This window comes from Pollicipes pollicipes, unplaced genomic scaffold, assembly GCF_011947565.3.
Source record: "Pollicipes pollicipes isolate AB1234 unplaced genomic scaffold, Ppol_2.1 Scaffold_6138;HRSCAF=7277_pilon_pilon_pilon, whole genome shotgun sequence".
Classification (NCBI taxonomy): Eukaryota; Metazoa; Arthropoda; class Thecostraca; order Pollicipedomorpha; family Pollicipedidae; genus Pollicipes; species Pollicipes pollicipes.
In genome coordinates, this window is record NW_023596818.1 from 7,683,878 (window position 1) to 7,711,863 (window position 27,986).

The window sequence follows — 27,986 nt, forward strand, 5'->3', positions numbered from 1 at the left end:
TCGCGTTCATACAGTCCATGTCAGTATGGACGGCACGGAGGGGCTGGCAGGCGGGCGCCCTGCATTCGGTGATCACATCTCGCCTGGACCACCCCACACACAACGGCGCACTGCCGCACGCAACGCCGACAGGGAGACTCCCCTACGCGCCCGAGCAGCACCTCATATACTCCTTCCAAGCTTCATACCCGCAACACGATCTGCGTGCGACTGGCCGGCGCCACCGTGACGCACCCCTGACGGCGTGCCTACGGAGTAACGCACCGCCCCGAACCGTGACTGTTCTCCTCACTCAGACATGAGTCATCGCCCCACTCAGCTTGCATGCTGACACACTGTCCCGGGGCATGGTCTACCGCCACATGCCCTCGGCTTGATGCTGTCCGGTGGCCCGCAGTGCTGCTCGTCTAAGACCCACACTAGACCCGTGGCCCGCGGTGCTACTCGTCTAAGACCCACACTAGACTCGTGGCCCGCGGTGCTGCTCGTCTAAGACCCACACTATGTCCGGTGGCCCGCGGTGCTGCTCGTCTAAGACCCACACTAGACCCGTGGCCCGCGGTGCTACTCGTCTAAGACCCACACTATGTCCGGTGGCCCGCGGTGCTGCTCGTCTAAGACCCACACTAGACCCGTGGCCCGCAGTGCTGCTCGTCTAAGACCCACACTTTGTCCGGTGGCCCGCGGTGCTGCTCGTCTAAGACCCACACTAGACCCGTGGCGGCCACTCGTCAGCTGCCCATGGCCAGTGGCGTCGAACCTGTGAACGCACGGGCCCGTCGAGCGAGTTAAGCATGCTCCACTGCACCGGGTCAAAATGGCAAGGAATGCACGAACCGGCAGGGGCATGCGATTATCAATCATGCCTAACAACCACCTCAGGCTCGTTACGGCAGATCCAGCCGGGCTTTTTGTCATAGAGGCATTATTAAAGCCGAATTGAAACGCAGTTTGCACCCCTGAGCTGCCGTTAAGTCCGGAACTAGGAATCCACTATCACGTTACTCGCGGAATGCACGAAGGATCGCTTCATTCTTTCGCGTTTTGTTGAAAAGGCGCCGACACGAAACCCATGAAGTGACGATCTCCAGCACGCAAACGCATGTCATTAGCACGGCGTTAGGAACATTTCAAGCGTCCGAGGAATGTTGAACCCAACAAACCTTGCACTCAGTGGTGATGACGGCCCGTACGCAATATATTGTGCAAATGTGACAAAGGCAGTGTGGCATGTTCCGACGCATAGTGGCATGATGCTTTATCGGAGTTTGGTGCTGCACGCTTGAAGCAACGCGCGTGGAGAGTAAAGGCCTGATAAATTTGGAAAAGCGAGCGTCATTTCAGACACCTTTTGCTCCGAGATAGTTGCAATGACCGCGCGATAACCTTTTCGGACAGTCTTGCCACCAACACTGTCAAAATAATGTACAGTTGTGCACTGATATCCTACGCCTTAAAGACAACCTTCTATGTGCACATAATCATGATTTTATCTGCAGGCATAGGAAATCAGTTGGATATATATATATATATATATATATATATATATATATATATATATATACGTATAAGTGCTATGCAATAACTTCGCGCGAAGGTGCATTTAATTAGCTTTTCTGCACTTGCTCTAGTCTTCTTATTGCGTTTGTGTGGTTGTCATCGCGGCTAAAAGCAACTCGCTGATGCTTGGCATCTCTTGATTGACCTGAGGTTTCGGAATTGCATTATTTGATATTTTGGAATTGCAATTACATAATAATTTACACAGCAAGAGAAAGACTTCCTGAAATAGATTCTAAACTGCCATTGTGCGTGTGCGCGTGCGTGTGCGTGAACATATGCTCGTATGTGTGCGTGTGCATGTGCGTGTGTATGCGTGCGTGCATGTGTGCGTGCGTGTGTGTTTTTAGAAAACGAATTATTGTTTATGCAGCGTTTAAATGCAAGGCACAGTTGATCAGCATTTAAAATCCCTTTTTCTTTCTTTTTTTTGCATTCACATCATGCTTGAGGTGCTGAGGCTGGATACTACCAAGGCACCTTGCGACGCCCTTCATGCAAGCTGTTCTACCAAGCAGACGGAATGGAAATGGGGCCACTAGTCGGAGCCTCGTATGCTCAAGCTTTTATGTCTTCGATTGGGGAATAAGTTATGCCATGAAATGTCATCGAATGCCATCAAATGACATCGAATCTCAGATGCATGGGCGATATGTTGATGCCATTCTGGATGACATCAAAGACATTGTCGCTCTGAACTCGCTGCAACCCAGGCTAGGACTTCTATCAAGACTAAATGTTACTATCGAGGAGAGTATTCGGAATATCACCAGCATCTTCGACGTTGATGTTTGGAACCCAGCGAAAAATCGCGGCCGAAATCTTCAAATTATCAGCCCGAAAACTGGCGGACGGCGAGATATCGGTGCTGAACATGGGCTGAACTTCTTCGGACTGAACATGGACTGAACTTCTTTGGACTGCACATGCAATTAAATTCTTTTGACTGAACATGGACTGAACTTCTTTGGACTGAGCATGGACTGAACTTCGTCCCAGCCCGCAAACAGCCTCTGGCTCAAGTTGTCTCTGAGCTCAAAGGATGAGAATGTCTCATGCGTCTGCGTGAGTATTGCGTATCGCTTCTGAGACCAGCTCGGATTGCAATGTCGATCCAGACCGAAATTATAAAGCTTCCAGGTGGTGTCCGTCAAAAGGATATGATCCATGCCTGGACATGCATATTGAGGAGGTCGTTGGATACATCATCCTTTCTATAAGAACGAAGGGTACCAATAACGGGGTTGAGGAGGGGAGCAAGTCCCGCAAAATCTCATGAGGGACAATACCATTGCCATCCGATGAGCTGGCGAAGGATCCGGGCAAGTCGCAATGGATAAAAGTAATTGAAAACTAAAAAGCGAAAAATGAATAAAATAATGAAAAACAGAACTGAGTGACGCCACCAACCAACCCGTCCAGACAAACGTGACAAGCAAAATAAAAAGACAGGTTAAAGGCATCGTCGACAGCATGTACAAAAAGGCTAGAAAGGAAAATACCAGCGCAGCTACGTGGCTCCGGACCAGCCAAGACCACACCAGCTGCAGGACAGCCCAACACTCCACGAGAATGGCATTCCTTCAGCTGCCTCAGTTGCTGCTCCTGCGCAGTAGCTGCGCTGCGCAGTTGACAACATGCTCTCGGAGGTGCCCAAGTTTCTTTTGTTTGGCGTCGTTGACATTTCTTCACGTCTTTTCCCGGTAAGAGGAGAGCTCTGCGAGCAAAATCGTGAATTCGCTGGTGGTATGGCTTCCTTTGAATTCGGTCATCAAGTGGCAGAACTGCTCTCGAAGGTCTTTTCCTTTGTATCCGCCAGGTCGAAGCAAAGCTTGACCAGCTCATGCGATGTCCTTCTAATCATGTGGTTTGCTTGTACGTCAGCGTCCAAATGATGGAATCATTCAGGAAAGACACCCTACGACACGCAAAAGTCTGCTTTACAGGCGACAAGAAAGGCACGATGGTTGGCGAACCTCTCAGTTTTAATTGCAATCCACCTCAGCCTGCTGGCTTCAGACCCCAAGCCGCTCCGTTTCATCTGGGGGTTCATAACGTACCTCTGTGACCTCAGGTCATCTTGTTTGAACTCTAGTGAGATCGTGCTGATCGGCAGCATTAAGTTCTGCTGCTTCTGACTTGACCCCGATCGTGACCCGTTGACCCCGTTTGGGGTCATCACCCTGCCCGAGGTGTGGAGTATATTTGTTGGCGTGTGGCCTCGGGGCAACCGGCCTGAGCTCAGAGGTCAAAACCGAAGACATTTAGTACCTGTTCAGCTCGGACGAGGAATAATCGATGGGCGTTAATGGCTGAAAGCCAAAGACAATCGAAGCTGACGTAGACCATGCATACATACATGTATGCATACCTACATAAATACATAAACACGCTCGTGTAGAAATTTCATTGTGTATATATATATGAAATGGAAGGCCTCATGTGGAAAAGGGCCACCTATTGAAATCTGGCATCAACAATATCCAATTTACTATTTTTAACTTAAAACAATCTAGCCCTCTAGGAAGGATGTGTTGTATTGCATTTCGTAAAGGAGGAAATATCCCTTTATGTTTCAGAAAGCACGAAAAAATTACCAGCCATTATTTACTCGTCAGTGATGAATTCCCGCGACGAATGACCACATGTGTAGCACCTGCGCCTGGTAATCCAGACAGATACCGACAATACCATCGTCCTTAGCGCGGGCGACGCCTCGGCTGCGGCAATAACGCAAGATCCGCGCCGCGCCCAGCCAAAATGGCTGCCATTTTTACCGCATACATCGTCAGATCGCGGCGCCGTAGACGGTCCAGTGAGCAGATGTAACAAAATCAATAGCATTCAGCTGCCGAGGCGGCACATTTGGAGGCCCCCGGCCGGCCGACGCACGGGCTCGGCTGCAGTCACGCGGCGTCTCGGGCGACTGCAGCGCCACCTATGCTCGCGCTGCTCGCCGATGACAGGCGGTCGGGGGCACGGCGATGTCCCGGGTCTGCGCACGGTCGCGGCCAGTGTTTCGAGAGGCCAGCCCTGAAACGCGTCGGTTTGGGAGATACTGAAGAAGCGGTCTCGTGCAAAGCCGTTTCACGGAAACGGTAACCATATTCGTGTCGCGTCCCGTTCATCATCATACGTCCACCGACTTAGTTCCTGACTTCGTTTGTATGCAGGGGCGTGCGCAAATAATAGCCGCTGGGGAACGTGCCCCCTCCTTACCCCATGTATGGAATGTACTAATATGTATGTGACTCCGAATGTTGACAGCTAGACAATACGGGTAGACACGTAAAAATAGGAAGCTTGAGAACACGCAGTGTTGTTTTGCGACACGCAAGCAATTGCGCACGGCTGCGGTGGCAGGTGGCCGGTTTCAGCTGCGGTTGAAATGCACCTCCCCCCCCCCCCCCTCCATTTTAAAACCCTTCGTGCTCCTCTGTTTGGAGCAGTGTCTGTGCATCTACATGCTTGTTGTAACAACGGCATTTGGTCGTCTCATGATCGGCTTCAAGGAATAAACATGATCAGTTCCGAAAGGTCAGTTCAGAATCAACTAATGATTCGTGCACCACCGCTGTGCCAACCGACGCACTAGACATCGAATGTCAAAGCGACAGGTTGTAGCTTTAAAATCCCAACATTTGCGAGTGACCCTCCGTGCCGATATCGGTGATGACACTGTGACGTCACCAAGCCGCCAGCTGACCCGCTCCCAGAAGCGTCTGCCTCCACCATGATGCAAACAGGACACGTCGCCGGCCGGGACCGATAGCTGGGCGGGAGCGTCCCAGGTGCTGCCCCCGGAGCAGAGCCAGCCGACCCCAGCCGGGTGGCGGAGCGGGTGCCGGAGGTGAGATAGGGGCCGGTACTTAAGCCCTCCCCAGGCGGTCGCTAGTCCCTCCCTCCCTTCCGTCAGAGCAGCTCGCGGCAGCCCGCATCCGGTCGGAACAGCGGCCAAGTGTTCAGAGCAGGCCTGCAAGCGTCACATCGGCGAAAGTGCGCTGGAACGGGACAGCAAGGTGCTTGAAGTTCGCTGTAACAGTGTCGGGTGGATCGGACTCGAAGCTCGGGCTGTTAGGAGCGCGTCGGAGCAGGATCTTGAGCCGTCCAGAACGGGGCGGATCAGGCGGCACACCTGTCAGCAAGGCTCAAGGCTGCCTCTCGAGATGGCGACCCTGAGGAGCGGGCTGCTGTCGCTGCTGCTGGTCAGCACGCTGAGCGGCATGCTGACCGGCTGCGCGGCCGACATCATCGAGAACTTCGAGAACGGCATGGGCAGCAACTGGAAGACCTGGTCAGACGACAACGGCGGGCACTGGGTGAGTGACGGCTTATCGGACCTGTCCGTCGGCTGTCCACGGTCAGTGAAATTCCTCTCAGATCATCCAGACTCTATGGTAATTATGGAAATGTTTGGTGCGTCGAGTCATGGTCACCCGATTGCCCGAGAACGAGGAGAAAAAAAACAGGATGACATGATGTAGTCGAAGTTTGATCAACAGGGAGTTAGGTGCCTCAGATACACTCTTATATTGCGGGATCTGGGAGAGTTATATGCCACGCCTTTCTCAAGGTTGCCTCCATATCTGTTTAGCATTACTACCCATGATGTAAAGGTTATGCGCTCAAAACATAACACATAAATTAGGTTCATGCGCAAGGCAAATCGCTGGCTCTTAGAGACGTTCTCCGAACTCAGAGCACTTACGAAAGTCCTGAAAGGAAAAGGCGGTCTGAAATGTGGGAGGAGCTGTTAATGTCATGTCTGCTGCCGTATAAACACTTTACCGAGGTTATGCCTACGTCAAGTCGAAATGCAGTAGCCGCTTTTGCGTCCATACTCGCATGTCATGTCGCGAATGCCCCTTATAGTCGGGAACAGACAACTCTGACATCGCATAGCTCTGTTTTTTTCAACAGATGCCGACGGTCGCACGGTCTGCTATCGATGGCAGCATGGGTCCCCGCCTCTGGCGTACAGTGCAGCACTGATCTGACGAGCGTGCGAATGTCAGGCGGCAGACATGCGGGATGGGAGCGTAAAACGCTGGTGTCCGCCTGACAACAAACAGTTTCGGAATTCAGTCATGCTCAGAAGGTCTCCACGTGATCTGCCCGTGGTCGAGCGTCGCGTCGGTCAGACGGCTGGGCGCTGGGATCCCAGACGGACATTTGACAGCTACCGCAGGCTGGAGCTTTCCTCGAGGCGATCGTCTTTTCCGACGAGGGGAGCCTTACCACGCCGTGTTCGGTCATTGTGCGTCCAGTCGCTGAATCATGGTGAGGTTAAATAACCACTTGCTTCGGATCACTCAGGTGGCGGAGTTAGTGTCTTTGCACAACAGGGAAGTCGTAACTAGCTCTACGATTCCAACGCAACTGGAACAGAGGATTCGTGTGCCTTGATCTGTACAAAGGTAGCATGCCAATGCAGAAGACAGGGAGTTTCGACACACATGGGTCATGTGGGCTATTTCTCGCGACAGGCACGAACCAAAATGATCGTGTGCAAAATCAAAGACGGTCCGATACTTTCTACAGAAAGTTAAGAGCTTGTATTGGCAACGATCCACAACTTGGAAAGGTCAGAGGAGTTTGGAGTTCCTCCTGCTGGAGCATAGGCTCAACATGGTCCGACGGCCGCCACAAATGTCATGGGTTACGAGACTCCCATGGCAGCCCAACGCTTCCGAGGGGATCCACCGCAAGCAATCAAACACTGAAGACGTTGGGCGTGAAGAACAAGCGATCTACGCCCACATGTCAATGCCACGTCACTGAGACTATCAGGGCCTGAAACTGCCAGATATGCACAGATGCTTGAGAGATCATTCCAGTATAGGTCATGCTCTTTGAATTTATCATTATCGTCCAATCCCCTCAAACGCATATCACTTCCTAACTCACGCAGCTGCCGTATCCACCCATGCTTGTCGTTGGCCTTCCCAGCGTTGACATCACGCGCCGAACAATTTAATGGAAGTAGAGCTTTGCCGTCGGTAGATCGCCGAACAGCTTAATGGAGGAAGAGCTTTACCACCGGTAGATCGCCGAACAACTTAATGGAGGAAGAGCCTTACCATCGGTGAATCGCAGCCTCCTAGGCTCTTTTCGCCTGATACTGCGTTCCATGCGAGGCTTTCTGTCTGTTTGCAAACAATGTAAAGGGCCAGAAAGGACAAAGGCGAGCCACCCAGCTCTGGGGAGCGATGGAACGCTGGGTCAGTTTCAATGCATTGTTCCAGCAGAAACTACCATTGACGCCGTGCGTTCCTCTGCTCTCCAGCGCCACTTAAAGCATGCCTCTGTAAGATCTCGTATTCCAGTTGAGCGATCCACGAATGGGCCCCGCCGCTGACCAGCCAGCATACCCCAACCGGCCCTAGGCAGCTCAGGAAGGGTCCCGGCCCACGCAGAGAGGAACGGAGGCAGGCCACCCCGGCGGCCGGTCGGCCCCGCCCCAGCAGGGTCAGGGCGTGACCGCGTAATGAGTACCGTCAATTACCGGACCGCCACCCGGTCTAATTGGGTCAGAGCTGGTCCGCACAGCGGCAGTTCCTTAGCAGCGTAAAAAGTGGATCATATAAGTAACTTTGTTTGCTTACGTAAATTCTCACTAAGGAATGCTCATGAATTTTCAACAGCCCGTCGTATGTTGTATGAGTAATGCGCTTTTTCCGTTAATATACGATTGTTGGGAATTATACCGTCGGGTCTCACATATACGACCGGAGGTACGATGCCAAGCTCGATTTACTTTACGAGTTGAGTGCGCAGCACTTAACCCATCCCAAATCATTCAGAAAGCTATATACTGAGGATCAACGTATTGGTCGTCGTCCATTTAACAAACCACGTGCTCCAGCCTTGAATGGGTACATTTGATCTAGCCATAGCGGGCGGGGCTCCCGAAAGCCCCTCCATTTCTTCGAGAATAGTCGAAGAAGAAATGAACGTTGTCCGACTAACGTTTAGCACCATTTTGAGAATCTTGTCCACCGTGTAGCCACTCGGTGGCCGACCCGTTATATCAAAACGTTTCATATTTATCCAATCGTAGCCGATTAGTACCAAATATACAGCTGTCGTGGGAGGGGACCTTTTTATGCGTGTGGATGACTGGCTCCGAACTCGTTCATGTTCCGACATTGGGCCCATGGCGATCCATGGAACAAAGATATCAACAACCCCAGGATTCCTTCTGACGGCCCAACAGTTTGTTTCGAAATTGACTTCCCCGTACCGTGGTGGAGTTCTGGATTTTCGTCAGCTGCGCCGTCTCTAAATTTTGACACCGGCAAAGGTCACTATTTGATCATCACATTGACGGAATTTGTTCAGTTCGAAAATGACAGCATGTCAGCAGTTTCCTGAAGATAAAACTGCCGCACGCCAAAGTAAGTGAGCTCAGGCCAAGTTCGTGGAATGCGGCAAGTATGGCAGCTGTCTCATGAACTTTCCACAAAGCACCCTTCTTTACTGAAAATGTTTACTGCAGTAGCCTCACCATACCAACTCTTCTCAGCACCCTTAGCCAGCGGAGAGATCACAGCTGATGTAATTTTTACCATTGTTCTTTTGTACTTGACATAAGCAAGTCAGAACATGATCTCCTCACTTGTTGGCGTTATTAGATCAGAGATCTTATGCTGACAGCTACCGGCCTTCGATATCCTAGGAAGTACTAGTTAAACGACGCTATCAAGTATACCTTAGTTATATCACTAATACCCATACAAATCGAATGCCCCTAATGTCATTCCTTGAATATGACTGGTACTTCTCTACATTAATTTGATAGCAGCATTTAAGCAGCACTTCCTGTTTTATCAAAGGTCAATAAATGTCATATTTTCTTCTTGAGAAGCACACTGTTGAGCCTTGTGTTTTCATATTTCAGTGCGTTCTGGAAGTCCTTCCTGGGTCTCAGATGGCATGGAAAATGTCATCCGCTTTAATGATCTGACCTACTCGACCTGGCCTGACTTTATCTGGACCTGCTCTGACCTCTTTTAACATCATTCTGACGGATGTCTTATTTTAATATTGCAGCATTTGTCAGTGTTGACACAACGCAGTACTTGACATTCCGCGTGTGTGGCTCCAACGAAAGCCGCGGTCAGCTCAGCAAAGTTGAGTGATCCGCTGTGTTACAATCCAATGACATGTAATATTCTAAGAAAGGATTGAAAGGTGTTTCAGCTATCTCAAAGATCATGTAATTGGGTTACTCCATCCGGCCTGGCGTGCTGACGTGACTTGCAGGATTTTACCCAAACTCTATCTCAATATGGCTTGGGGATCTTAAACTAATATTCTTGAACTTGCAACACCTACAGGTATCCAGCGTTCGCCGATGTCAAATTCGCGATTGAATTCGCGTGACTATGGTCGACCCAGAATGTGATTAAACCTCATCCCAAGATTGGTACAGGATTAAATCAAAGGTGGGCTCATGGATAAAACGAGTAGACTTGTGCAGAAAACGTATAGAAAACGAGAAGAATGTAATATCTCACTGACATGCTCACATTACCCTAAGAGATCATCCTGCCTGGGGCGTTTTTCAGGGGGTTTTGAGTGGGAACCCCAACGTGGCCAATACAAGACCCCCTGTTAGGCGGCACTGCGGACCACTGGCCAACACAGAGCCCCTCATTGCTTTAGGGGCCTCTGTCAACGTAAATCGCGGTCCCCGGCCTTGTGCATGCTTGGGAAATGAGCCCCTGAGGCCCAAATGGACCGGGAGCCGATTGTTCGGCGTTGATGGTCGGTAGTTGACCTCCGGTAAGGCACTGTGGTTCCCTGACCGACACAGGGGGCCCTCAATTGTTTCAGGGGCCCCGGATAAGGTGAATTGCGGGCCCCGACCTCGTCTATGCTTAGGAAATCCCGACTGTACGCAACCGACTGCTCAGTGTCGGTGGCCTCTAGCTGACGTAGAAGCCTGCATTATCCCAGGAGACTCAGTTGCTGCAAGAGGCCCTCTGACTGACATTTGGGGTCTCGGACCGTAGTTCCGTGCCCCTGAGAACGACCTCCGGTCATCCCTTCAGGCCCATTGGGCCCTCAAATCGGGTCGTTGATCGTCGGTCCCAGGGATTTGGAGATCCCTCGACGCCTAAGATGGGGATGTACGTAGCCCCTGTGCTCCACCTTGCGTGCGCCCCTGAGTGCAGAGCAAAAAAAACCCGGGCCCGCATGGCAATGGCGGGGCTTTAGTTAGATGCATCCTAAATAACATCAAACATACAACTGAGTCATCCTTTGTGAGATCGATTCCCCCACTGCCAAATTTTACATCCTCAAATCAAGAGTTTACCTCAAAATTGCAACACAGCGTCATGAGCAACGCTGAAGCTGAATATGACGATTTCAATTTGTTCAGGTCGAGGGGTGAAAAATTAGTGCCTAGGGCAAGTTGGAAGTGCCGTGCGTCATGGGTTGTTTCAAATGCGCTTTTATCTGCCATTTTAACTGGCAAACACATCCAACTATCCATGTTCCTGCACTATGAAGCAAAAGATACCCATTGAAGCTTTTCTGACCTTAATTCACTATTTCAAAGAATGACGGCGTGACCGTAGGTCAAAGGTCACGCAATGACCTACAATGGCTTCGAAAGTAAGTATTTTGGTTTCCTCAAGATAGTCCCCTTGCTTTCTGGTTAACAATAAAGTAATGGCATCAGTGTGGTTTTATCTCCTTGGACCTTAAAAGCGTATTACATGTCGATCGGCCATGCTTGAGCTATGAATACCCCATTTCATTACTTTTGACCGCAGTATAATGCAGCGGTTACCTTAACCAGTAGCAAGAACGAAAACGCACTTGATGAAATGAAATGCGCATCTTCCATTGCACTGACCAATTATTTAACCTATGTTAAAGGGAATACTTGAAGATTTTGAAGCAGGCATCAGACATGAAACAAGCTCACGTATAACTTTAAAGTTGAAAATACTGCTCTAGACGCTACAATTTGTCTGCTTGGTTAATATTCTCCTCGATACGCCATCGTGTGATTACGCCACCGTGCAACTGCGGGGATTCGAACCGGGGCCTCGTGATCGGGAGCACACTGCTGTACCAACGGAGCTTGCCGGCTTGGGAGGGTGGGCAGTGGGGTTGGATTGGAGAATGAAGAAAGCATGAACATGGACAAGCACGTTCAGCGTTTTGACTTGTTTCAAAAGCTCTCCCTCACCGGTAAGGCTTTTAGCTTCATTGATGAGGTTTTCCCCAGCCTCTCGAAGCGCCCTATGCACCTTTGCTTTATGTGGTTCAGAATGACTACGCCAACCGCGTCGCCGCCCGTCGTCGGCTGCGGACTGCAACTAGCCACCGTACCTTCGAGCGTGAAGCGAAACCCGAAACCCGACTGTTCCATTCCGTCGCGAAGGAAGGATCTCATTGCCGAGACACTTTTCACTTTCAATTTAGGACAGCAGAACACCAGGTGAAACAGCATGCTAGCGGCACGTGATTGGAATACCGTAAATCTCTCATTGTCATGCATATGCGGGAGCGAATCCGAAACTAGTGTGCGTTGTTACCAGAAATTGAGCGATTCATGTCGCTGCTGATGAGACTGCGGGATCCTATTCCTCCCAACTAATTTACATGAGTACATAGATTCAATCAAATGTGCATTTGAAAGCACTTATCTGGAAATATGTTACGGTCGGTCGGAGACTTCCAGTTTTCATGTCAGCAGTACCACTCACAGGCGATGCGTGCGCTGTGTGTGTTATGTACATTATTACAGCCTCATCCCACTTCCCCGATGGTGTTCAAAGTTGTTGATTGGTTCACCTTTTGATAAGAAATGACCATTCATTACATGCGAAACATACATGCCGTCATCACCCACCGAGCTTGTCACTGGAGCAGACCACTGCTAAAAGTTCTAACACTGGTCAGCTTAAGTCCGGACATGGCCTGCTACCATGCTCGATCGCAGGACCATGTAGATAAAAACACCGTTTTCATGGACTAGTCATGAAGAAAACACATCGATGCTTGTGTGCATCTTGTGCAAACACAAATTCTTACTTTCAAAGCCATTGATAGACATCATGTGACGTTTGGCATAAGTTCACGCGTATTTTTCGTAATCATGACCCAAGATCACAAAAGCTCCGAATTCGCATTTTGTGCTTTATGGAGAGTCAGAACATAAATAGTGATGGGTTTACTACATTTCGTGGCAGTGAAAGGCGCATTTGACACACCCTATGTCACAAGCGACTTCCAATTTGCCTCAGGCTGTAACTTTTCTAACTTTTTTGTAGCTTTTTATAACTTTGACCACTCAACTTGACTGAAATAGAATTATCAGGCTCCACCTGACCAGCACAAACAGCCCCAAGACACAATTTGACAAGTACTAATGCTTTGAGGGCGTACTGGGTGGGTTATTCTCACAGAGAAATCGCCCAACTATATTGGACGTGCCAAAAATGGTAAAATTACGCTACAACATGCTGTGATTTGAGGATAGTTACAAGGAAGGCTATTCCTTGTCAAGCTCGGCTGTTTGCCATGTTTCACACCCTTTGAAGAACGAGCAGTCTGGTGATCATACGACTGGCGTGCTAGAGCAAAATCTAGAGAAACGTAACGGCAACACTGTTGGTGATCTATAACTACTGTCCGCGTAATTCTTCGACACCCTATGCAGTTTTAGATAGCCTGTGATGTTGGGTCAAACGGGGTCAAACGGCGTATTTGCTGTCTCCACGGACCGCCTCTGGCGGACAGGCATGCTCACTGCTTTAGCGGAACACAGGAAGCAAGAAGGTGGTGCGGTTATGCTATCTAGATAACGTACATTGGTGAAGGTATGAACTCACCTTACATCATATCGATCGTTACGTCACGATTAATTCCGTTCTTAATTCCGTGTCAGCATCAGACCCAGCAGGCAGCCTCCCGAGGTTGTGACGACTTCGGCGAAGTTCGCTAAAGTCACCGCGATCTCGCTAAAGCTGGCTAAAGCTCACTCTGAGACAACAATAGCCTGATCAATAGCCTGATGAAGCTATCAGCCGCGTTGGCCGCACATCTGTGCGTCACGTTCATGGCTGTCTGTGTGTTATACGCCCCGACCTCACCCCACCAGGCCCTCCTACCCTGCTAACGCTGGCAGGCGCTCCGCCGCAGCTCTGGAGGAACGCCTCCGACCTGGACATGCCGCAGAGACCTGACGGCGACTCGGGCGTCACCATGGTCTTCCCCAACGAGGGAAAGGACTCGGCGGCTGCCCATCTCTACAGTCCGTTGCTGACCTTCCCGGCCGGAGCCAAGATCAAGTAATGACCACAGTGCCGTTCTCTATCTGTGGCATAGCATAGTCAGGGGTGGCCCGACCGTGATCGTGCGCCGCGCATGATCCGAACTGGGGCGTGTTGCAACAGGAGGTATGGGACTCCCTGGCCGGGATTTGGGGGCCGAGAACGGAGCGTTCAACGAATTCGCCTCGCTCCAATAAGGAAACATGTAAAGTGCAACTCCAGAACGGGCTTTCAAACAACAGCAGTGGCTCGTTTGTCCCTAGTAGCGCATCATTTACGCAAGCGAGCAATTTATGCCTGCATTTTCTCGCGCCGAGCAACGGAATCCTCATAGTCAAGAATCCTCGAGCCCTGCACAGTGCATGTACGGTTGTTGCTAGAATGTTGGCGAGCATAACGATAACTCGTTCTCAAACAACCGGTCGATGCACGCAGACTGAGCTACTGGATCCGGTCGATGTACATCGGAGCAGCTAACCTGATCCTGAAGCGGGTGGAGGGCGGCCAGGAGCTGAACCCGTTCCTCGATCTCTCCTCCTACGCCACACCCGACAACAACGAGTGGCGTCAGGCTGAGGCTGATGTGCCGGCGTCGCAAACTACCCAGTCCAGGGTAAGTCTGACGGAGCTGACTCCCACGCCCGCTTAATGACTCAACATCGACGCATGTCACCCTCCGAGCGAGAAAATATGCCATCATTTTTGGAAGGTATGCATGACCTAGTCAGGTCATCCTGACGTCCTCATCAAACTTGACTACTCGACTTGTGTTTCGGCTTGTTACCTGAGGCGCCACAGCTTATCGCCTAAATGGCGGCTCTAGACGTCATCCGTTAGCGCGTAGTTCAGGTGTTCACGCACTGTGCGAAGAGGTCCGCGCCCCACGCACCACATTGAGTCACACGCCCCACGTACCACCTTGAGTTACACGCCCCACGTACCACCTTGAGTTGTACGCCCCACGTAGCACCTTGAGTTACACGCCCCACGCACCACCCTGAGTCACACGCCCCACACACCATGAGTTACACGCCCCACACACCGCCTTGAGTCACACGCTCCACGCACCACCTTGAGTCACACGCCCCACGTACCACTTTGAGCCACACGCTCCACGCACCACCTTGAGTCACACGCCCCACGCACCACCTTGAGTCACACGCCCCACGCACCACCTTGAGTTACACGCCGCACGCACCACCTTGAGTCACACGCCCCACGCACCACCTTGAGTTCCACGCCCCACGCACCACCTTGAGTCACACGCCCCACGTACCACTTTGAGCCACACGCTCCACGCACCACCTTGAGTCACACGCCCCACGCACCACCTTGAGTCACACGCCCAACGCACCACCTTGAGTCCCACGCCCCACGCACCACCTTGAGTGACACGCCCCACGCACCACTTTGAGTCACACGCCCCACGCACCACCTTGAGTTACACGCCCCACGCACCACCTTGAGTCACACGCCCCACGTACCACCTTGAGTTACACGCCCCACGCACCACCTTGAGTCACATGCCGCACGCACCACCTTGAGTCACACGCCGCACGCACCGCCTTGAGTCACACGCCGCACGCACCACCTTGAGTCACACGCTCCACGCACCACCTTGAGTCACACACCCCACGCAAAGGCCAAGGCCGAGTACCGCGATCCGACTCCACAGATTTGGTGGCCACCTGCGCGATATACGGGCATGCATGTCGTGAGGGCATCATTCCATGAGTGAACAAAGACCCCCGCTGCACGCGTGCGTCACACAGTTTATTGGTGACGGTGACTGAGACTGCACTCTGTTCGACAGATCTGCATTTTCGGCTTCCGACGCAACCACAAGCTGGATGCCATCGCCGTGGACAACCTGGTGTTGACAGGGGTGGACGGGTCCGAGACCAGCATCCCGCTCCACCCGGCCGCGGTCTGAGACCACAGGATGTGACCCACCGGATGTTGATAGAGCCCCGTGCCTTCTCACATCCCGACACATGTGTTATTAGGAGATGTAGGTTCTGGCAACAGTTTCAAGTGAGTCGGCTCGAATGACAACAGCCGAGAACATCATGCGTTCGGTATTGCGCCTGCCGGCGGGTTCATATTAGAATACTTTCCAAAATAAGACAGACGTCATCAATGGTTGAATATATTGTGTCCGCTTGGTGTCGAAATGGGACATTACATGTAATTTCCATGTCTAAGTCAAGTAACGTCTGATTCCAGTTAAAAACACTTCAATGAATCCCCGCTGGGCCGATGAGACTGATAACAATATTACTGAGAACAATATTACTGTGCAAGTCGACTCATATCATTCGTGCCAAAAGACACATCAGGCTGATTGCGGCAAACATGCTCGAGTGAATTCTGACTCGGTAACAATCATACTTACTGAAGATATTTGATTGGAATCATACCTGATCGTGTACACAGTCAGGGAGGGAATACCGCCTACTCCCTCCCCTCAGGTCAACAATTTTGTGATATTTTACCGCCGTACGTGCCCTGTGATGGGGGTTTAAAATCAGTGCACACTGGATTCGAAAATGAAGTGAGATTATCAATTAAACCAATACATTCAAACGAGTTGAATTCGCGATCTGCTTTGGCTTTACTAAGAAGAGTCCTATGGTCTGACCCCCCCCCCCCCCTTCATGAAATTTAGGCCGCGAGTCTGTGCACGAGCGCAACGTTTTATGAACTCTCTGTTACACATCGTAAATCTACTGATCCTGCCTGACACACACAAAACCCGACTGATTCCGCCTATTTTATCTCCATCCAAAAGCAAGCTAGCACCTGGGTCCCCTCCGATTACCACTTGTCTGAATGGCCTTCCCCCCAACGCTGCTTGAACCCCTCGACATACTAAAATGGGCAGATTTCTGAAAGACGCAAAGCTGCACAAAATAACTCTACAAGTTAAACCCTTCGAAATTGCATCCTGCGCGAATATGGGACAACAAATGGTACATTTTACTCGCCATTTTTACATAAACGCCACTGATGAGTAGATAGCGGATAATCGTGGTGTGGATCGCCTCAGATTCCGCGTCCTGTCAGCACCCAGTCTACGAAAATTCTATTCTGCCGCATGATCCTCGTATATACCGCAGAACGAGCTGGTGAACCAGAGCGGCTGGTGGCCGGGTCACTCATGCAACGTAAATACAAACTCCAATGTTGTTCCTCTGGTGCAGCTGGTCAGCTGGCCGTTTCACGTAGGACCTCAGCAGGCACCAGTTGCGGGACCTCTTCTAGCAGGTGGCGCTTCACGTGGGACCTCAGCAGGCACCAGTTGCGGGACCTCTCCCAGCAGGTGGCCGCTTGATGTGGGCCCTCAGCGGGCACCAGTTGCGGAACCTCTCCCAGTAGGTGGCCGCTTTACGTGGGCCCTCAGCGGGCACCGGTGGCGGGACCTCTCCCAGCAGGTGGCCGCTTCACGTGGGTCCTCAGCGGGCACCGGTGGCGGGACCTCTCCCAGCAGGTGGCCGCTTCACGTGGGCCCTCAGCAGGCACCGGTGGCGGGACCTCTCCCAACGGGTGGCAGCCTTATGTGAGCCCTCAGCAGGCAACAGTGGCGGGACCTCTCCCAGCAGGTGACCGCTTTACGTGGGCCCTCGGCAGGCACTGGTGGCGGGACCTCTCCCAGCAGGTGAATGCTTTACGTGGGCCCTCAGTAGGCACAGATGTGGCGGGACATCTCCCAGCAGGTGGTCGCTTCACGCGGGCCCTCAGCAGGCACCGGTATGGCGGGACGTCTCCCAGCAGGGGGCAGCCTGAGGACCCGTGCTACCCGGCGTACCCCAGCGCAGCACCATGCCCCAACGTGCTGACCCTGTCAGACGGAGTACACGAGGCGTCAGATCACTTCTGTGACCCCGGACTCCGAGAAGTCGTTTTGAAGTGGCCGCAGTTTGTGTGGGATCAATGGCAACGCCCAGTTGAAATGTACAGTCTGGACTATGTGAGAGAGGTGCTCTGTTGACACACAGACACAAGAATGCTCCGGTGACGGCCGGACCCAGGTGCAGCACATGGTCGTTGCGGTGGGCGAACGCACATGCCTGACAAACGCAATCAGCGTAGCTGTCACGGCACCCCACAATAACCCGGCAGTCGCAAAGTTACAAATCGCAAGGGGTGTTGCGGCGATTGTCGCAAGCGGATTTCACTCGAAGAAGTGGCGCAGAGAACACGGGAGCTCAACGAGAGACGGGAAGGCTGACCCACTGAAGGCTGAAGATGAAAGTGACTGGCAGCGCACGGCGTCTTCCGCACGGGGACACGGTTTTCTTCATGGTCGCACGTGTCGAATGCAGAATCAAGTTGATGGGCGAATGGGTTCGAGGAAGAACACACTTCAACGTTTCGGCTGGGTTGAGATATGGCACGCACCCGAACCACACCATGCTGGAATTGTCTCGCCATGTATTGAAATCACACTACTAAACGCTATCTCAAGTATTAAAATCCCTCAAAGTCCAATGCGTGATTGCCAGAATACAACTTCCCTCACGGGCTAAACCGGGTTCACCACAAACCGCGTGAAACAACAAATATTTAACACACAGCAACCAAGCCTGACTTCCCTCAGGGCACTCCGACTCGCTAGCCCCCGGCGGCGGCGCGGTCCGGCGGCAGTGACCTGGCCGCGCCAGCAGCGCCTGGGCGAGTGACCGTGCCCTGACCGGCGGGCGACGACGCCCCAGCACTCGCGCGCAGAGGGTGACTTGCACAGGTAAGAAAATAAAATAGGCCTATCGAGGAATGGCTACCATGCCGCGGCATGCGCTGAGCGTGCAACGAGCCTAAGGCAAACAGGGCGAGCGCCCGATGGGACTCGATAATTAAACTCACTACAGGCCGACGCGGTGCGGGCGGCCGGCGTCCCGTCCGGGCGGGCCTCGCGCCGGGCCGACCGCCGGTGGACCGCGTACACAGAGCGCCGCCCAGTCGGCCGGGTGTCTGTCCGCACGCGTGCCAGAGGCCAGCAGAGGGCCCGGCGGCCGGCGCCGCGTGCCAGAGGCCAGCAGAGGGCCCGGCGGCCGGCGCCGCCTGACGAGCTGGCGCTCCATTAAAGCTGGACAAGCACACGGAAAGGCTCGCTCACGGCCGGCCGGCAATGTCACTCGCCCTCCGCGGTGAGGCGCCACCATCACAGACAAGCGACCGCGACACTAGGCCCGCTTAGCATCACACTGTGTCATCTGGAAAAGGAGGGTGCGTTGCGTCAGCGCTCGAGATCCTCTCCACCGCAGCTATCAGACCATTCCAGCAAGTCCCGGCACACGGTTCCAAACCCACCGATGTCGGCATGATCCCAAAGCGCGAAACAAACAAGATGTCGGCATGAAACCAAAGCACGCTGTCGGATGTCGCGAAGCAAAGCGCTGGGCGACCATCTTAACGCTCCGAAAGCAGCACGAGTGTAACCGCCCATCTAGCTGCCAATCAGAGGTCAGCTGCAAGCGGCGCTTTCCTTACCATGATACCACCATCGGGTCTTTTTGGGGTTTTTGTTGCACGTTTTCACGTAGAAGGCATCGTCTGGCGGCCGCTTCTGCAACACAGCGGTGGCACGTGAGACCAGTACCCCGCTACGCAGCAGAACAGCGGCGGCACGTGAGACCAGTACACCCGCCAGCCAACAGGACACGGTAGCACGTAAGCCCAGCAAACACCACGGCCAACAGGACACGCATAACAGGACAACTGTACGGGGCATCCCGCCACGCGCCTGCGCCAGTACAAACGCCGTAAGTCCTGCGCTTCGTCGCAGAGCAAGCTCGAGATTCCGCACGGAGACCGCTGCTGGCGACAGGGCGATGGCCAGAGAGATTGTGTGGTCTACACCTGCCTGCGTATGCCCGCTGGGGAGGGGTAGTGGGGATCACGTGTTCTAACCACAGTGAATTCAGCATCGCACCATGACCAGGGCGAAGTCTCCATCATCGCACCACATACCCGCAGACCTTGCATAGAGAGAGCACACGTGTGCTTTTCGGCCTGTGGGGGCGCAACTGTCTGTCTGCTAAGTTCCACGTGCGCCTCATGGTAATCCGCACATTGACAAAGCGACTGAACCCCACGACTGTACCCATCGCCGCCTTAGGAGCGCAAGTGGCCCATTACACTCACTAGCCACAACTGCTGATTGACTGCATGGATCACATACGGTTCGCCAGGTCTTCAAATAAGCATCAGGCTGTGCCATTTCCTCATCCATGGAAATGATGCAGGCACATCTCCTGCCCAAGCTGGCTGCAGCCCTCTTCAAAGGACTTTCTCCTTGTTTCATTAACGATCAGCCTCCCTTCAGCTCGAATGGACCCCTTGGACGCCGGGAGAGGGGTGGGGAGGTTACAGGAGCAAGGCAGGGGGTGGGGGCTGGGTCGGGGTGAAGCCTAGGCGGATACAGACATCGCTGCGAATCTGCGAGGAAGAACACCGCGCCGTGAATCTGAGTCCTAATTCCGCACTTCTGCTGGTCTTCTTACGGTCCACGTCTTACCATTAACTGCTGCATTCTCGGACACAATGCAATGCCAGCCGTTGGCAGCCCTAGCTCCGGCGTCACCATCACACACACGCCGGACTCAGTCCGGTAGGCTGCGTGCAGCACTCACCTTGTCCTTGCAGCTAGAGAGCATGGACGTGATGGAGAGGCAGACGGAGGCGACGGAGAGCGCCGGCGACCAGTCCTCGGTCAGGATCGAAAGGCAGATGTGGCCGTTACTGTAGATGTGCGGATGTACGGGGATATTGGGGCGCAGGAATACCACCTGGCGGCGCAGAGACCGAACACAAGTTAGTCGCTTGTCCACTAGGTGGCAACGCAGATCCGTTCCAGCCCGGTGAACACTTTCGTCTCGTCACAGTGGTGTCACAACGGCTACCGGATCTAGCGGCGCAGAAACCCGACGCCGTAGGGCGCGGAGGGGCGAGACGGAGCGATACGGCCGTTCAGGCTTAATGATACACAATCTCTATAAAGGTAGCAATCGCACACGAAAAGCAAGCCAGAAAGTCCACTCCACTTACTGTCACATCCTCTGACAATGGGAGGATATACAACCCCTCCCAGGTGTACTGCGTTCCCTTGATGTGAGCCAGTCGAGTCAAATAGAGTCAGAGAGACGAGTCAAAACACGTGCGCACCCGGAGGACACCGCTCATCCACACCTCGACGGAAAATGCACGTGCTGCTGCACTTCCACTATCAACAGTACTTGAACAATGTCGCGATCCACAATTTCGATTGGATCTAATCGTTCTGCCAACGGCCGACCAGTCCCCGACGCACCCACGTCGTGCGCGGGATTTATCGAGCTTCTCGGACACGCCTTGATCTTTGGAGAACAGAGCATGGTTGGTCGAGCAGTCACCACATGGCTCCGGGACGCTAATGCGGGTCTCCAGGCGCACCGGGCGCGAGGCCGTGCAGCGTCCCAGCACTCGTCAGCCTACCGACGTTCGCGCTAGTACACCAGGCGAAGGGCAACACCTCCCACTGGCGGGGACCGTGCAGACAGGCTGCCACAGATTGCGGATCTCCAGGGCCGACTCACGTGGCTTCGGCACGGCGATCGCGCCGATTACGTCATCTATTCCCCACCTGCTGACCACCCCGCCCCCAAAACCTGGCAGCTTCTAATGATTTCAATCAAGCTTGCTTTTCCGGTTCCCCAGAGGTTCGGAAAACTTTATCGCCGAGTTGATCAAAATACATCAAACGCTAAAACTTCCGTTCGTATTATCGCTGCCAAATACAACCAATGTTCTTTCTTACACGTTACCTTCAACTATAAAGTAAATAAATCCAAATATACATTTTTAGCCCTGTCGTCAAAAAATACCGCGCCGCCCACTACGAATACGAATACGAATACGAATTGTTACGCCGCGCAAATACAGCTTCTCCCTTGCACCAAGATCACTTTGGCCTGTTTGCCGCGCGCCAACTTAGGTGCTAGGAGCGTTGCGGTGTGCAGACATATTGGGGCTCACTCAGCTGTGCCGCTCGAATATGATTTACTGATGTTATTGTGATTTTCCCTTTCCAGCCTGACGGTCCACAAACATGCCAGCTTTCAAGGCGACGATACTGATGCAGCGGCGCACCGAAAGTGCACGTCAAAAACGCATACACCGGAAATTACCCTACCACGCACTGACAGCTGTCCAAAACCGCCATGAAATTCCGTCGATTTCCAGCCAATACGTATCCATATCAGCGCGAACCTCGACAACACAGCTCTGTCCCATCTGCAGACTGCACCTCTCCCTGACCCCCTCCCCATCCCCCATCCCCACCCACAGGTTTGAAGACGTCCGCCGTCGCAAGACACGTGGAGATACGTTACCTCTGGCGAATCGAACGGGTACTTTTGGCTGAAGCGGAAGTTGAGGCGGTACGTCTCGCCCTCGTACAGCGAGGACGCCGGGCCGGCCACGGTCACCGTCCAGCTGCGGCGAGACGCGTCGGTCAGGTCACACATCAGGTCACTGCGGTCAGGTCACGTGCGAGGAGGCACCGGCCACGCAATGCCCCGCTGCGGTGGGTCGCGGAGGTCAGGTCACAAGAGGTCAGGTCACAAGAGATCGGGCCACCTCAGAGGGAGGGGGCGACGGACAGGTAGTCACTGAGCAGTGCCAGGGCGGGGGTCATGTCACACACACAAGGTCACGGAAGACGAGATCACACACTATGTTGTGGGGCCAAACGGTCAAACACGTTAGAGTAGCCACCGTGACTGTCCAGTCGCAGCGGGGAGCCAGGGCGAGGCCACGTGGGGTCAGGTTAGTTACCCCGACGAGCTGCTAAGGCCATAGGGAAGGGCACAGGTCGCGTGACGCGAAAATGCCGGAAACCACGCATCGTGCCCCAACAGACAGACATCCGAAACGCAGATCGCATTCAACTCACCGTTATGTCACACGTGCGCAACATTTTTTTTTTTTTTAGGGACGGAGGCTCACCAATAAAGCATTAAAACTGACGCGCCGGACCCATGTGTTTCAAATTGACTGTCGCAGCTGTGGTGTCGAGATTGTGCCACTCACTCGGACAGATAGGGACACGTCATCAGGTGTGACACTCACTCGGAGAGGTAGGGGCACGTCATCAGGTGTGGCACTCACTCGGAGGGGTAGGGGCACGTCATCAGGTGTGATACTCACTCGAAGGGGTAAGGGAACACCAGGTGTGACGCTCACTCGGATAAGTAGGGAAACATCAGGTGTGATCTAACTCGAAGAGGCAGGGGAACATCAGGTGTGATACTCGAAGGGGTAAGGAAACATCAGGTGTGACACTCACTCGGAGAGGCAGAGGCATGTCATCACGTGTGACACTCACTCGGAGGGGTAAGGGCACGCCATCAAGTGTGACCGTTGTGGCATACAGGGTGCCCGTGTGACAGTGACCGCAAAAAATGGTAGGTGGTACCCACTTGCGGTGCTCCTACGCGCCCGACGGTGGCGTTTTCGTTACTGGCGCGTCAACCAAGTTGAACATGTAAGCGTTTACGGGCATATTCTGACCTTTTCTGCATTGGGGCGTCTCTGTTTGCATTGTTCTCACTTCCGGCGACATTGTCAGTTTTTCAGTTTCTTAAATTATTAATTTCGTAGTCTCATTTCCATGTCTCCGTAGATGGCCTAATACCCCCGTTACTTAAGACGAAACACGCAGCGCAATAAACGAATGCCCTATTCTGCTCGCATTTTCGCCGGCGTCTGACGTGGCCCGGTATCTCGGCAGTCTTTCCCTGTTGTTGTGCCGAGAAGGAAGCGGATAAGGCCGATGCCGTTGTCGTGTGCCCGCCTGCCTGGGTCCTGCTATCGCTCCGTCGCAAGTGCAACATCAGATGGAGAAGTACGGAGTGCGTCACCAGATGTGGCGCAACACACTCACTCCGAGAGGTTGTCACCGATCTCCTCTGGGTTAACGGTGACGCCCGGCGGCGGCTCAGTGGTCAGGTTCATCAGCTCCTTCTGCAGCCGCCGCTGAAACAGGGCCGCCGCATACGTGAAGCCACCACACCGCACCGGAAGGGCCCACCAGCAGTGATAGGTCCACACGAGCTTCACCTGTGTAAGCCTCTCGTGGGGGCTGGGCACGTTGTACAGGACAGGAATGCAAACACTCGAATCCGTATGTACGCAGGTGCCTTCATTGGAGTTAAAATCAATCACACATAAATCGCCTTGCAGCTCAATTGCCGATTAGCAAACAGATCAAGGCGTTAAAGCCACAACATTTGAAACGTTCATCAGAAAGGACAAACGTACAAGATCATGTTCAGGCACAAACCGACCAAGGAACGTTAGCGCCCAGTGAGACCGAAGCGAAGACAGTGGTTTCAATGAGCAATGTTGTTGGCGTTCCACCCAACTTCGGGAAACACCTGGCAAGAACTAACCGAAGGGAGAGGAGGAGTCACCTTTAAAAACATATTACATTGCGGGAAGTTTGTAATGGCAACATATCCTCGTCTCGTAAGCGTACAAAAACACAGCAGATATCAGCCGGGGCGGGGGGGGGGGGGGGGGGGAGGGGACGCGACGTGACAGGCCGCATTGATAGGACCCTTATCAACGACGCGGGGCAAGAACGGCCCGCTCATCCATTGGGTGTTACCATTTAGTGCAGCCACTCAGTTTTAAAGAATAATGACCCACCAAATAACTTACACTTCATATCACCACCACCATCAATATGGGAGAAAGGTAAATAATCACAAACGACAAGCAAGACAAACTGCGTGAAGAAAGCTCCACATGTTAGATGATGAGGAAGGAAACGATCAACCAACATACGCCTCGCTACAACTCGTGCCTGCAGGTGCTTACTCTGCGGCTGCATACAGATGCACTGTATGAGGCAAACATACAATGCGTACGTCCCAGATCGGGACAACTTATAACACGTTCCCCTACCCTCAGGCAAGGGCCAATTGATGAGCAGCTACATGACCCTCTCCCCCCCCCCCCCCAAAGAGGGTCAGGTGATGGCCTGGTACACCCCAGTCCGGGCCGGCCGACGTCAGTCCTGTCCGCGGGCTCACAATGCAGCCTTCTTCACGCCCGGATCCGGAAGGGGCTTCACGAGCCTGCTGCCACACTTACCTCGGCTGGATTCGCCATGGCCGCGCCGCCGGTTCGAGGCTGAGGGAGACTTCGGCCAGACCACGCGATTTACACAGCTGTGGGAAGGCATCGGTTTCCGTAATAATGAATATTGTAGCGTGATGGCAGGCATCAGAATGGTGATCAAGATCAAACTCGCGACTTGGTACATGGCAGTCGCGACCTAACGAATCGAGGATGGTCGTGGGGGAATGCTTCAGCATCTTCTCTTTCTAATCCTGGACACCATATGTCAGGTTTCTATATGCATGTGTCAGGCCCGCAGCTTCATGGCAGATAAACATGGCCGGACATTGATTCCAAGAGCCTCTATGGCACTAGCATCACATGTCACTAAAGGATCGCCAACTAGTGTCATTATTAACAGCAGAGTACTGCAAGGATCAAAGAGGTATATTGAGCTGATATGTCAAACAATCAATCAACACTTTGTGGAGGCACTGATGAAACTTCTGTTGTTGTTTATTGGAGTTTATAGTGCGCCGATTGCGGTGGTGACTGGTAGCTTATTTTTGTCTTTAAAGTTTAACTTCTGCTGATAATTATGAAACAAATAATGAAAAACAGGCACAGACACCAGCTGTCTTCTAATGTCCAGATAACAATGATGAACACCTCTTTAGAAACCTCTATAGAATGTGAGTTGCACACATGCACATGCATGCAAATACAGCTCAGCAGTGAAGCCAGATATGTGAAGATCTGAGACACCAAATATTTCTACACAGGTGGGCATTATGAAGCAGGACATAGTGAAGGACTTTGGCATTTGCACTACACAGATAATTAGGGCTATTTGCCTGATTATGGAGTTGAAAACCTGCATAATATTACATCACATACTGATGTCTCAGGAGTGCATAATATTACATCACATACTGATGTCTCAGGAGTGCATAATATTACATCACATACTGATGTCTCAGGAGTGCATAATATTACATCACATACTGATGTCTCAGGAGTGCATAATATTACATCACATACTGATGTCTCAGGAGTGCATAATATCCATTGTGTATGACTGTTCGGTTGAATGATTTTCTAACAAAAAAGAACTGAGAAAGTGGTAGCAGTGATGGCATGCAGTCCAAGCATGGTTCAGGATATGTGCATTGTGTGTTTATGTGTGTGACATGCACTCAAGGTTACATATCTGAAGTCAGTTGTAACATCCCTGGGAAATCAAACCAACAAGTTATTGTAGTGTCCCAAATGTGTTCAACCCTGTCCTAAGCATACTGATATGTCATGGGAAGCTATTGTTGGGTGTTGGTCCTTGATTAGTCAAACAAGTGGCTAAATATGATGTTTATAACAATGGGACAAAACAATAATTGACCAAAGGCTGATCTGAATCTCAGCCCTTCTTATACCCAGACATGCAATTTTTTGTTATGTTTAGAGAAGTTACAGACATAATTGACCAAACACTTATCATGTGTGCCTCTCTCAGCCTAATCAAAAAATAACATTTTGTGGTCTGTCAGGGGCAGCCACTGCAAGGAGGCTCCGGGTTGGGTTCAAGGAGGAAGAGGGAAGATAAGATGCAAGGGCAAATGACGGAGTACATGAGTGCAGAATTTGGTGTATAAATAGGTTTAGGATTAGGTTAGGTAAAGTTGCTCACATAACCTATTTGTTCAATTGCTTGGTGATATAACAAAAGACTTGCAAGATGATCTTAAACCCAAATTCACCCTCTCATCCTGAATTTTGGAGATGAAAGTGGTCATTGTTGCTTGCAGGAGCTGAACAGTATCAATTTAGAACACTGTTCTATGGAATTTATCTGATACTGTTGACAAAACTACATTGCATCGCAGCATAAGCATTCAGTATATTTCCTCCACGCCAATGATACTGTGAAAGGACCCTGCCGTCACTACGATTGGAACTGAAGCCCACCACTTGAGAGCGTGATGTGTTAACCACCTGCCCACTCGGCCTAAACACATGTCCCACAATTCAAAGACAGACAATTTGGCTCTGAGAAGACACACAATTTCATGAATTTCTCATGTGCATATCATCACAATATTTTTACATGGTGTATCAGCCTCATGCACAGCCATAAATTTTTGACTTGGATGGAGGACATGTCACCAGACATACCCTGTGGAAGAAGATATGATCTACTTCCACAGTGCATCTTCGATGAGACCAAACATAGCTAGAAAAGTGCCTACTTTTCATGCACATGCACTTTTTGGGTGCTAAAATATGCAGAATACAACTATTAAAACCACCACGAAATGTGACAGAGACAGTTAAAAAGATCAGACTTCAGCAAGCGATTCCTCACAATTAGATTGACGCTGTTAATGAATTTACTATCAACAATGGAGGCGGCAGGCGGAAAACCCGGTATGCGCCTATCCTACGTACCCTCCGGTCCACCTGGAACCGTCTTCCCAGACCCCACGACGACGAATAATGGTTTCAAATTACAATCATACGCCCACAGCACACCCCGCTTCCCCAAATGTTTACTCTCAGGCCCGACCAAGGCAATGCAAGGCCCGAACCCCGCTAGACTTTCTCTGGTATAGTCAAGGTTCACTCTATCTAAGGTGTGTTTCAAAATCCAAAGTGAAAAGAACGTGCTGCGCCTGCGCTTGCGCCCTCCACAACGATGTATGGCGCTTATACACCCAAACAGAGGACTTACACACCCCTCCTCCATGAATAACGGAAAACTGACATAAAAGTGACAAGGCTTCCAAAGTGACCCTCGGTTACTGCCGGAGTCCGAAATGCAATATTCTCGTGTCGTTAGCCGGCACGCCGCGCCAGCCGCCGCCGTGAAGTATCAAGCTGCACCAGCTTTTCACGGTAAATGCAATCGTGGTTCAGATAACTCCACACTTGTTCCCGCCTCTCACACACAGCGGCTTGGGTGTGCGGGACCCGGAAAAAAATCGTTTATTCATCAAAGCAGAGCGATTCCCGGCACAGCGCAACAGGAAGGGG

At 52.1% G+C, this 27,986-nt stretch overlaps 2 protein-coding genes across 2 annotated transcripts; one reads left to right on the forward strand and one right to left on the reverse strand.

Annotated features, from left to right (window-relative positions):
- The first annotated feature begins 5,399 nt into the window (after nucleotides 1–5,399).
- Nucleotides 5,400–16,454, forward strand: LOC119106292 (uncharacterized). Its single transcript, XM_037229909.1, has 4 exons — nucleotides 5,400–5,879; nucleotides 13,726–13,874; nucleotides 14,292–14,469; nucleotides 15,670–16,454. Exons 1-4 carry the CDS (start codon nucleotides 5,727–5,729, stop codon nucleotides 15,787–15,789), a joined length of 600 nt encoding a protein of 199 aa, XP_037085804.1. The 5' UTR covers nucleotides 5,400–5,726; the 3' UTR covers nucleotides 15,790–16,454.
- A 1,819-nt stretch (nucleotides 16,455–18,273) lies between these two features.
- On the reverse strand, nucleotides 18,274–27,513 carry LOC119106408 (ubiquitin-conjugating enzyme E2 W). The gene is made up of 7 exons (XM_037230052.1): nucleotides 27,402–27,513; nucleotides 24,993–25,069; nucleotides 23,779–23,870; nucleotides 22,226–22,328; nucleotides 20,489–20,644; nucleotides 19,347–19,422; nucleotides 18,274–19,069 (listed from the first exon to the last, which is right to left on the reverse strand). Exons 2-7 carry the CDS (start codon nucleotides 25,008–25,010, stop codon nucleotides 19,056–19,058), a joined length of 459 nt encoding a protein of 152 aa, XP_037085947.1. The 5' UTR covers nucleotides 25,011–25,069; nucleotides 27,402–27,513; the 3' UTR covers nucleotides 18,274–19,055.
- Nucleotides 27,514–27,986: the final 473 nt, after the last annotated feature.